Source organism: Haplochromis burtoni, unplaced genomic scaffold (assembly GCF_018398535.1).
Source record: "Haplochromis burtoni strain Fernald_Lab_line unplaced genomic scaffold, NCSU_Asbu1 Contig_85, whole genome shotgun sequence".
NCBI classification, from domain to species: domain Eukaryota; kingdom Metazoa; phylum Chordata; class Actinopteri; order Cichliformes; family Cichlidae; genus Haplochromis; species Haplochromis burtoni.
Window position 1 is genome coordinate 1,633,005 of NW_024582446.1, and position 12,528 is coordinate 1,645,532.

The 12,528-nt window shown below is 39.1% G+C and overlaps 1 protein-coding gene and 1 long non-coding RNA gene across 2 annotated transcripts in view; one reads left to right on the forward strand and one right to left on the reverse strand.

Moving 5' to 3' along the window:
* On the reverse strand, window positions 1-9,340 carry LOC102293278 (endophilin-B1). The gene is made up of 10 exons (XM_014334774.2): window positions 8,308-9,340; window positions 7,972-8,113; window positions 6,839-6,967; window positions 6,460-6,593; window positions 6,219-6,311; window positions 6,022-6,105; window positions 5,892-5,915; window positions 5,532-5,621; window positions 5,291-5,391; window positions 1-4,515 (listed from the first exon to the last, which is right to left on the reverse strand). The coding sequence occupies exons 1-10, from the start codon at window positions 8,362-8,364 to the stop codon at window positions 3,945-3,947; spliced, it is 1,425 nt and encodes a 474-aa protein (XP_014190260.1). The 5' UTR covers window positions 8,365-9,340; the 3' UTR covers window positions 1-3,944.
* Window positions 8,497-12,528, forward strand: part of LOC106633265 — a 10,438-nt gene continuing 6,406 nt past the window's right edge. The window contains exons 1-2 of the long non-coding RNA XR_001336427.2: window positions 8,497-8,585; window positions 10,109-10,248. This is a non-coding gene — a long non-coding RNA (uncharacterized LOC106633265). The remainder of the gene's footprint in view (window positions 8,586-10,108; window positions 10,249-12,528) is intronic.

Sequence of the window (12,528 nt, forward strand, 5' to 3'; positions counted from 1 at the left end):
ATACAGAGATGTGGGAAAAGATGGAAAGGAAGGGAGAGTGAGAGAAAGATGGTGATGAGTTAGTTTTCTAAAGCATTTTCCCCCCATTTTTTTGCTTTTCTCACTCTAATTTTCCTGACTCTAATTTTCAGAGCCGGGAAATTAGAAGAAAACAGATCCTGTGATTCGGCTCGTTCTGACAAAACAGGGCTGTTAGGGAAAATGGGACAATGGGTGTTGTCAGCTAAGCTTGCATTAAACAGGCAATGTAAAACAGCAACAGGACTTCACTGTTGCGCAAACCACATGGTAACAGTGCAAAATCACACAGACCATTTTATGAGAACTGAGTGTTATTATTGGGTGTACACGCTTTTTGTTACCAATATGTGGGACAGGGAGGGAAGGAAAACATGCAAATATGGCGCTATTATTAAAATAGAGCATGCCGTAAAACAGTAGAGTCCTTGAAATCATATAGCAGACTTATAATAGTGTCTAATCATTTAAAATGATTGCATTAGTCATCATTGCATGATTTAATAAAACACCGCACAGGATACAGTGATGCTAAAAATAAACTAGATCCAAGGGTTTACATATCAGGACATAGTAAAAAAATATCTGGTCCTTAGCAGGTTTTAAAATTAGGTAAATACAATCTTGCGTGAACAAAAATATGCGACATATTACACCATGTTAATATTTACTAAGCCAAAATACAGAAGCATTGAATGAAAAAGAAAGCACGCTCAGCATTCCTTCCTGCTCTACCATGATAGAGCATTTGTATGTGCTGTGTTCGCTTTTGTACATTATGACCTCTTTGGTCCCGTCTGTCCAAAGAACATTGTTACAGAAGTCTTTTTTCAGATGCAACTTTGGAGACTTCAGATGTTCTGCTGCTTCTTTTTAAAAAGAGAAGAGGTTTTCTCTTGACAGCCATCCTTGTTCGGTCTTTATCTAATTGTACTGTCATGAACTTTAATATTTAACATGCTACCCGAGGCCAGTAGAGTCTGAGATGTCACTCTTTATTTCATTTATTTTTTTCTTTGAGCATTACATGGTCTGGCTTCAGGGTGAATTTGCTCTGAGGTCGACTCCAAGGAATGGTGGCAATTGTGTTGAATGTTTTCCACTTGTGAATAATCTTTGTTACTATAGAATGATGGACTTCAAATAACTCTTCAGAATAATGGCCAAAAAATGTCTAAGATCACTGCTCATGTCTTTCCTCAGGGCACCGTGTTGACACAGACCTTAATGTTTCAGACATGCAAGCTGCCAAAACGTCTGCGTTTCTAGAGCAGCTAATGATCGATAATCAAGTGCATTTTATTAACAGCACCTGGCTGCTGTTTACGGTCTTAATTGCTGTGTAAGCTGTAAGGCTGTACTTAGTTTCTCCACACACTGCTTCTGCATTTTGGCTTATTTTTTGGATAAACAATGGCTGAACAATATGTCATGTTTTGTAGTTCACCTGAAGGTGTAGTTATCTAAATGTAAAACAAGGTAGATGGGGTTTCATTAGAATTTGTTTTAAAAGGTTTTTTTTTAATGTATAGGTTATCTAACAATCTTCTTTATAGCTAAGATAGTTTAAAAATAATATCAAAGTAATTAGAGCACCTTACTGTACTTGGGTGAGTAGTTCCAGGTTATGAGCTCAGTCCACTTAGATTTTCTTACTGCACAGATGACATGATGCTTTGAATATCAGTACATCTTCTAATAAACATCAGTCCACCTTCATTATTTTTCTCTGCTTGGTCTCGCAATCAAACTCGTGGTGAATGTAGATAAGGAGGGCTCTTACAGACACTGGGGACATTTATATTTTTAAGGGAAGACAAATCATGTGATAGAAATAACAAGATAATAAATGTATTATGCAGATTGTTTTCTTTTTATTGTTATTTTATTAGGCATGGGTAGGAAAATCTGGCCTTTATCTTTAGTGAATTTCAATTATATTTTTGAATAACAATGCATTAGCATGAGGCCTTTACAGACTAAACTATGAGGGTTTGCACCCATCTGTAACATGTGCCCCTCAGGTAGTGCATCAGAAGAAACCAAATAAGCTAAAAAAAAAATAAATCAAAATTTCCTTTATCCATTTTCCCAACTCACTCATCATGAACAAAGCGTCCCTTTCCTTCCTGTATCAAACAAAAGATTCATACCAAGACTTATGAGAGATCTGCTCAAGGACAAAGTGCGAACCGGAAATATAAAAATATGCTGGAATTGTGACAGGGACTTGTTTTGTCGGTGCAGAGGAAGAACGCTCATGAACATTTAGGGACAGATTTATTTTTCCTTGCTGAGTTGTAGGGGAAAAAATAGCAAGAACTGAATCTGCATTCAGCGATGGCTGCACCTCAGCCCCTGTAAAGAGGTAAGATATAACTGTTTATAGTGTTAATGAACCACAGGCTCTGCTTTGATCAGTATCACACCAACTGCTCTTAATCGATCTAATCTATTTGGACAGCTCTAGACAGGAAAAAGGTTAAGTGGGAGTGAAAAACAGACACACATATGCACACTTTTGTCAGCAATTCTGGGTAACTATTACAGCTTGTGTGCATGTGTTGAAAGGCTGAGATTCATGTAAAACAAAAGGAGATCTCACTCTTGTGTAAAAACGAAAAAGTGAAGCGAATCCAGCTTAACTGCAAGTTTGGCAGTGAGTCAGAAACAGTGAAACAAACAGAATTTTTTGGAGGCTTGATCAAGACCTCAGTCTGAAAATAATTGTCACTGCGTGTAAACCTAAGACAGATGACTGGTATGATGGGAAAGTGAACTATATGAACTGTGGTTTTAACAAGGAAATTACAGAAACACCTTGACTGGAGAACAAAGATAGACGCCACACTTGATTTAGACCGGCATGACATCACTGTTTGCATATTTATTTCCACATCTTCACATGAATCAAGCGCAAACTCAAACCCGCACTGACGTCAGCTCAACGACTCGTGGCTGAATCATGACTGCGTGCGTGTAGTTTGAAACTGGCAGCAGCTCTGATATGAAGACTACACAAACCCACACACATCTTTACATACTGGGACAAAAGCATTGAGCTTGTAGGCAATTATTTCAGTACAGCCAGTGCTACATTAATATTTGTTTCCATCCAGAGTCCCTCCAGAGTAGACCCACGTTAGGCAGGTCTGCCCTCATGAAGAAAATTAACAACATCTGGACGTGGAAATTTCCACCCATTTGACCAAATGGGGGCTTTAAGAAGGTAAAGGGTGAAAAATGAGTGTATGCGTGGGAAAACACCCAGCGCACGTATGAAGAAGCACAAAGGTCCAGTCACCTCTGGGTTCCCCAATGCAAATGCGCTCAGACAGACGTGAAACTGTGTTTCGTATGGAAAATGACCTCATGTTTAACAAACAAGAGTCAGGAGGTGGCAGTCACATATATGCACATACACTTCTTTCTAAAGGTGTCACATGTTTGGGCCAAAGTATTACCACAAGTTCACACGGTCACTGAGACACAGTAAAATTCATGTATTCACACCAACACATACACTTGGCACAGAGCTTGATTAGTTCTCACTGACCAGAACGTAAAAAAAAGAAAGAAAAAAAGATCAGTTTCACAGACACTAACTGAAAACAACTTTACACTGCAAAATGATAACAGTCTGTTAGCTTCGTCTTCCAGCCTGAAACCAAGAAATGTTACACACAGAACAGACTTTACATCTACCATCATCATGTTCACACAGCATGAATAATACATGGATAAAGCTCAAGTCTAAAATGATTGTGGCACTATATTACGCTTTTAAAAAATAAGCAACTTCAACAACTTCACATTATAATCCCTAAGGGATTAATTAAACTGGAACATGATATAATCACTGTGTATATTCCTAAAGTCAAAGCTGAAATACTCTGGGCTGATGCCATGTTCCCAACCTGCCGTCTCTACTGGCCCACATCCTGATGGCCTGACGAAGACTCCTGGACATCTCCTTCATTGATGCTACAGGTTGCACTGGGTTGTAAAGGCGGGGAGGCTGCTGTTGCTGCACCATTGCTTATTGAAGCTGTTGTATTGAATGTTAGTACCTGGATAGAAGCAGGAGAAGCATCAGACATCCTGGCCGTCCTGCCGGGTGCTTGGAGCTGATCCGTTTGGTTTGGTGTAGAGACACGATCAATCGCTCGAACAGTTGTTGACTGGCTGTAGATTGGTGCATGGTTGCTGGGTGTTTGTCTGGTGGTGGAGATGATGATGTTGTTATTGTTGTTATTTGTCTGGTGAGTCAGAAGTGCACTGAAAGATGAATCTGCTGTGGTTTTCACAGTTTGGGGTGGTGAGTTTAAAGTCCACGAGTCCTGGTCGAAATCTGGAAGCTGGTGGACGAGCACAGGTAACGGAGTGACGTGATTTGCACTGATGGGTTCATTCGCCTCGTGGTTGCTTGTTGATGGCTGACTAACGGGATTACTAATTGCAGACTGCCAGTTATTGGAACAGAAGACAGCTGGAATGCTGCAGAGAAATAAAACCATAAATATAATCCACTCATGTTCAAATCATAAAGTATTCTTTGTAGTCCTGGTTTCTTTAGAAGACCAAATGTCCTGAATATTTTCTACTTTGTACTGAAGTTATATAATCTTTTCTTAGACAGCCATGATTTGGAGATTCATTGTGCTGTGTATGAAAAATTACAAACCTAAACAGCTCAAGGTATAAATATAATAAAAACAGAAATTTAATCTCACACCAGAAGGCTCATCCAATCTTTCTTCTAGGAAACACTGCAAAAATGAAATCTTGAAACCTTTTATGCAACCTTTCTGCTTTCCTTCACTGGCTTCTAGTGAAATAAATAACATACAGAGCCCTACGTGGCCAGGCTCCTGTATATACAGCTCAGCTACCAAGAGCTTATAACCTTAGTTGGCCTCTCTAATCATCTTATCAATGTATCTTAACTGCTCCTTGCTCTTATTTTAAATCCAGAGGGGACCACACTTCTGATGTTGGAGAGCCTAAATTTTGGAACAGTCTTCCTCGCCCTGTCAGGTCAGGCAAAAGAGTCATTTGTTTTAAAAAACTGCTTTTTCTTAAGCTTTCTCCCATTATTTTTGGCCAGTCGGGCATAAGACTGTATGCCTGACTGTGTGTCTGTATGCTGAAACATGTACATGTATGGTTTAATTCGAACTGTGAAGTACTTTGGAACTGTGTGTTAAAAAGTGCTATACAAATGAAGCTATTCTTCTTCCTCTTTTGAAGATGGAAATGAGACTACACAGACCTGGCCAGCTGTTTTTGCAGCTCCTGAGCATGTTGGTTGCATTGAGCATAGTAGCTAGCCTGAGCATCCACAAAGTCAGTGAGGCTCCGCATATGGTTGGTCTGTAGAGGTAGATAGCAGGAAAACATATCCAACAAGGTAAAGAGCCACAAGCATTAAATATAAAAAGCAACAGTTCCTTTAAGAAACAGATAGTAAAAAAACAAACAAACACAAATTTGAACTCGTTAAGTGTACGTACATGTGTGTTGCTGAGTCCTTCCACAACAGCTCTTGTGATTTCTGACTGTCGATTGTAAAGACTCTGACAAATCCTCAACTCCATCTCTGCCTACACATACAAACCCACACACACACACAAACACACACCCCCACACACACATCTGTATGGTTTTTCTCTTATTTTTCTAAAAATGGCTGCCGAAAAAATACAACATTTAAAATGAGCTCAAGTCTAAACAAACAGAAAACTACAGAAAGGAAATATTGTCTGTGCTAACAGCAGCTCCATATTCATATCAATTACTGCTGAGAGCCTCACTGATATACTGTATGAAGACCATTTCAGATCCTGTGTTCTTTAAACTGATAAGGAACTCACCTGTGAGATTTCCTGAGCCCAGATCTGTTTGCATGAAAGAGACATAAGAAGACAAATGCCTTATTTGAAGATCGAACAACAATTTCATCTGCGTCTGTTAATATGCACGTTCCTACACAGAACTGCTGACCTTTAGCCATTTAACACGCAGGAAGCTGAACATGTAGGAGACATGAGACAAGTAGTCCTCTTCCAGTGGGTTGGCATTCAGGTTCTGACAAAAAGACAGAAGATACAAGAACTGTAACGTCAAATATCAACAAGTTTAGCTTTTAGTCAGAGTATGACTAACTGAAAAGTATGTAATAATGTAAAGGTGTAACTCACTCTGGCCTCTTGCTCAGCCTCGTGGGCTTTTCTCAGCCTGGCCTTAGTGATATCCAAGTCCAAACGTTTATTCACCAACATCTTGCGTTCATTCTAGGAACAAGCAATCTTGTTTACTTTACAAATAACCTATAAACTAAATATTATTTTGGGTGACAGCGTAAAATAACCTAATCACTGCTGTGATAATCACAATAAAGGTGCGAGTTTGTGTGCATGTGATACAGAGGCATGTGTTTACCTGTATGGCTTTGTATTCCCCCTCAGTGAAACTCCGCAGGGGAGTGAGAAAGTGAATGTTAGTGCTTTGGACAAACTTCCTCTCTGCCTCGCCGAGCTGCTTCTGAGCCTCTCCACACCTTATCAATCCAGTACCTGAGCAGAGAAACATAAAAATACAACACAGTGACAACTTTTCAATATATACTCATAACACAAAAAAGACAAGAATAAGCAAAGAAATGAACATGTGAAAATAGTTGAGATCCTTCTCGCAGATCAATAAAATGCACGTACTCATTAGCCACTTTATTAGGTATTCCTGCTCAACTGCTTGGTAACCAACCCTGTACTGGCAAACTGCATGTACCTAATAAAATGGCTGGTGAGTGTGTACTCACCATAAGGTGTGTTTGATCCAATCTCCAGCCCGGCCTGAGTCATCTGATCTCCCAGTAACTCAACGGCACGAGGCCGGGGTGGGACGCTCCACTCCAGATGCTGATACAGCCGGTCCTCTAACCGCACTCCTGTGTATCAGAGGTCAAAGGTCATATCAAAATTCAGTGGCTACATTTTCTATACACCATGTGACAATTTTTATAATGTACATTTGTTAAAGGATGCACCTGTGACAATACAATTAATTAAAAATGGTAATAAACAATACACACACAACACCTCTCAAAACATAGTTCATCCCTGTGATTTAAACTGTAATGCATTGGTTTCATAGTTTCTTCCACAAGGAGAAGGTCCTAAAATATTGTTTCATATAATAAATATCATTGTGAAAATGATTTTACAAGAAGACTATAAACCCTTGGAAGATAAATTCAGCGAGACATGACCTGAAAATATATCCTGGATGCATCTGGTAGCTGAATGTACCTTTTATTTGATAGATTGCAGACCACATCCACTCATAACTCCATTAGAAAACGTAATTGGATTCAAACAGGCTAAAGAATAAGCATCTCTATTCATCCGAACAGGCCAATTGCTACCAAAGTAAACAAGAGACATCAAGGAAGATGTATGCATGTACTGTGGGAGGGCAAAGAGAGCTGAAACGATTGGTCCCAGAGGTAAAGACTCTCAGCTAACTCAGGACCACAACAGTAAGTTGATGGGATTTGATGACTCTGCTTTTATCTGTATGTTGGCAGCTGGAAATTGCTTGATATCATCCCAGATGCATTTTCTTCATAAATATTTACAGTTCATCTAAATGTTTCTCATCTTCATTGTAAATGTCTTTAAAAATACTCCATAGAATACCTTCCTCGGAAGAGGGAAACCATCTCCATTACTCTTAATGAGATGATGTTTTACTTTAAAAGAGTAAATGCTCAGATCTTTTTTCTCACCTTTTATATATTTGGATACAGTGAACAGGTTAGAGTTCAGGATCATAAAAAAAGGGCTAATTGTGGCAAAAACAGGACCAACTGTTAGTGAAGTGGGTATGTATACATCTGTAACTGCTCAATGAATCAGGGCAGCTTCATTAAATCAATTCATGTTCTCCTACCGAGGCTTGGCTGCAGTAAAGCCTCAGTCTGGGAGATTATCTGGTCCGTCCACGTCTTGGTGGCGTCCGCCCGTGATAAAAGCTCCTCCAGTCCGGGATCCAACTCAGTCCTCTCGGCCTGTCCTAGACTCTCTCCAGTGTACTGGAGCGAATTTCAGGGTAACATTGATTAACAAACTGCTTAACTGCGCACTTTTCTTTTAGTAAGGGCAGTCGCTGATTTAGGGTTGAGATTAAAGCCCAGGAAAAACACATAATAGTTTCCTTTATTATTATTATTATTATTATTATTATTATTATTATTATTATTATTATTATTATTATTATTATTATTACCTGAACAGCGCGGTTGATGAACTGACCAGCATCCACGGCCAACCGAGTCAAATCCATGACAGCGTCCCCAAGGTCGCGTCGTCTCCGGCGGACCAACTGACAATCAGCGGCCAAGCAGGACCGGGGTAACCACGCTATGAAAAGACAGCTAACCAACAACAAGAGGAAGACCTCGCCATAGCCTCCCGGCTAACCGCCCCACTTTCTGCTGGCAAGATTACGGTCCGTTAACACCGAGCAGCCGAGCCCAAGAGGACGAAGCAAGTGCAGGCACCTGCGTATGTTGACCGTTTAGCCTCCTCCGCATCCTGAGCGCGTCTTCTGTCGAGTTGGATGTCTTTAACATGTGTTTCAGAACCGTGGAAAATAACAGCATCGCATCGGCTATCCAAAACGGTCGGCTTTGACAACAGCAACAGATTCACAGTGATATTAAATATTAGCTAGCGTTTTTGATTTTTTTCAAAGCTTCACTACAACGATAAATTTTAAATTTCGGATTATTTTGAATACCGACAGGTTTAAATAATATTAAGCTTTTACATAAATTAAACTGGACATTTATAGGTGTCGAAAATTCAGTAAAATTATTAGTATATTAAAAAAAAGAAAAGATTTACGTGATAAGAGAGCGCCTTTATCCACACTTCCGGTTCAGATCATTCAAAATAAAAGCATATTCCTATGTATTTATCTTGCTTTCCCACTATAAATATGTAAATAAATAAATACAACCAAGCTCATCCTGATCTAAAAATAGATTAAAGGTTTCTATCCCAAAGCCAGCTGAAACAACAGCCAAGCATTAACAAAAAGAAGAAAAGTAATAATTACAAATACAGTGATTTTCTGACTGCCTGAACTCATTACTAGATAAGAAAAATATTGCTAGCTGAAAAGGAAACTACTGCTATACTCACGCCTTCACCCAGCCTTTTAAGCAGACATTTCTTAGTGGCGATTTCTTTTTATGTAAAAAGTTGAACCAGTTGGCTGTAATCAGGAGTGAAGAAGCAGCGGGAGACGGGATTAAAACAATCAGCTGACAAGCCTGTCTAGCTCTGTGAGTCTAAGGAGGGTTAAGAGATTAGAAGATACACACTACGGCACGTTTACCAACTAAATGGCTTTATTACAAGGGAATGTGCAACAGTGCTGCGTTTTTCAATGTTTTTCTAGATAACTCGAAACAGAAAAAGGCTCCATTCAAAAGGGCTTGGATTGCATTATAATCTTCTGAATTGAGTGCCTTTTCTTTCTACAAGTAAGGATCCCATCCTAAATACACATGACACAGTAGTTTATCATCCATGGCTTCTTGTATGACGTAATGGACGTGCCCCTCAATTGACAGAGGAAGACCCAGCACCTTATTCCTGCAGGTTCGCTCAATGTCAAACACATGGGTTTTAGCCTGACAGAGAAACGTAAAAAACAAACATTAGGTTTTATTGGACCTGAATGTGCTGTAGTTAACTCAGTTTTCCTCTGGGATTAATAAAGTCTCTCTAATTCAGATTCGCAAGTAAATATAGTTTAAGAGGTAAAAATTCAAGAAACATGCCCACCTTTTCATTAACAATCTCTCCTGTCTCATTGGCACAGTGTGAGGTGTTAGTACTGCCATCGGCCCTCTCAGTCTGGACCACCAGCGCCCTTCTTTGAAGCATTTATGTACAGGCCAGGCTAATAAAAGCTCCTTTTCCCCATTCTTCTCTAGATGTGTTTCTCAAAGCTTTTTGAGCCCTAAGCTTATTTGTTTATTTTGGTCTGACTGACCTCCATGTGATGTGTGCTTCAGGTGGAGTACCGTTACCATACTGCTCGCTGGGCTCGCCGTTTTTTTTCACTCTGTAACCAGAGACTGCAGCAGTTGGTGCCGTGCCTCTTTGCCATAGTTGCTGAACAGCAAAGGAAGCAGCTGGTAGATGCAGCTCAGAGGTAAGGTAACAGACGATAATCACAAGCATCAGATAGCAGGATCACATCAAAATTCACATAATTTACATCCTTGTTTCCCCAAAAAACTACAAATAAAAACAGAAGGTGATGATTTCGAAAGTATTTACAAAAAACTACATTTCAGAAAAGTCCAGTGAGGGACAACAAAAATTGGAAAAGTTGTTTAATGCTCAAAAGCATTAAATAAATACATCTGATGGAACATCACAACACAAATAAGATTTAGTAGCATGATGAAAGATGAGCATCTCAAAAAGTCCCAGTGTTTAATGTTGTTTAAATGCAGATTTAAGTGATTTGCAGTCTTGCTTTTAGTTTTACTTAATACAGCTTTCATAGAAACAGGGTTGCACATTATCAAATGATACTTAGCACTTACTGTACATGTCTGCAATATTTATAGATCACATTTCCATGATGATCCCTTATCTGTCCGGCCAGAGAATGGCTTCAGTAACCGCATCCGTGGACTTTTTGAAAATGCCATAGCAACAGAAACCGGGGCTCTTTGCTCTTTACTTTGGAGGATGTACACCTTCTAGTTGAGACCGGTCATACAAACTCACGTTGATGGTGTTTTCTGCTCTGGAGCACTAAACCTGTTAGGAAGAAAGTAGAGACCTGATCTTGCTTAAATAAGAAAAAGAAATGATGCCTCTAAAAGCGTCAGTATCATTAAAAAAGAAGAAGGAGAATATTAATATGTGCATTTCAGGAATAACGACTGAATTGTCCGCAGTTTACAAATATTGAACATGGAGACAGAAGTGTAGAACAGCTTCTGTGGCTGTGGATACACAAATATCACAGTGATTACATTGTATACGGTATGTAAAGTGTGTAAGTTTGAATTTGTAGGTGTCTGAAGGAAAAGTGGATAAAGCCACAGTAATCTTCTACAAGGCCTTACAGAATATCCCCTGGTCCCCTGGTGAGGCACACACATACTGTGAAAGTGATATTTCCCAAAACTCGATTTATAGTTATAGTCCCTGCAGACTCATTAGGTGCGGTTATACGAGAGAAACTGAGCTAATTAATAACGAACAACAGCTCGTTTTACCAACCAACTGACTTTATACAGGGGTGCTCAGATTTGTAAAAAAGAGGAAATGGCTTTGAAACCTTAACATTAGTGTTTTGAAGACTATGATTTTACTTTTAAGAAAACAGAAGTGGTCATGTTACATATACCAGTAACCGTTAAGGGTGCAACCATTGAATGTATATATGTATAAATCTCAACAGTGTTAGAGAGGATCCCTAGTGAGTAGCACTTGGCAACTGTTGAGAGGAAGAAACCTGTGAAAGGACTAAGCTTAGAGACAGACAACTGAGAGAGGTGAAGAGAAAACAGGAGCATAACAAGAATCAGTAGCTGATAGCCACTCCTCCTTATCTTTTTTTTGGTTACAATTCAGTAAAAAGATAACCTGTATATAAAAGATGAACAGACTATGGATGAGACAGGGTTTAAACTTTTACTGAAACACACTTCTTTGATGGTACATTAGAACAAATAATCACACAGTAGGCGACACTATTTGTTAGATGATTTCATTAAATGTCTCCCTTGAAAAATAGGTTTTTAATCTCATTGGAATCTTCCTGGTTAAATAAAATAAATAAAAAATAAAGATGGTGCCACTTGATCAATATCCTGCCTTGCTCAGCACATATTTACCAAATTGACCAATTACACTTATCACCCTGCTGTAGTTACCGCTTCTGCAAACTAAATCAGTATGTATGTATACTGGTACATACAATTCAGCTGTTCCCCGATCAGCTGAGGGGTTTGTAGACCTGTTGACAGAGAAAGAAGTGAGTGTGCGACTGCCTTTAGAAGAACTGGACATACTGCTAGAAGACTGAGCACACACCATCTTAAATCAAGTGTGTGTATGTTCGTATTGGCAAACTTGATGGAAAGAAAAGGACAAGCACAAAGGCATACTCGACAAACTCAACACATGTACAGCTGCGGTACTGAACTGCTGCAGTAATTTGAGCAAAGGACTGCATTTTGTTTGGTTTTCTGTATACAGTGACAAAAATGTTTTAATTTCCACAGCAAACCACTAAAGCTGTGTTTTATTACTTGATGTTGTCAATAAATACAAATAAAGATTGATTTATGTGACATTACTTTTGTTATAGATAAAATTGGCAGTGGTTACAGTCCTAACTTATTAAGAAAAACTGTGGAAGTGATGAAGGAAAAAGCTGCCACTCAGCATATTGCCACGTTACAAAAAT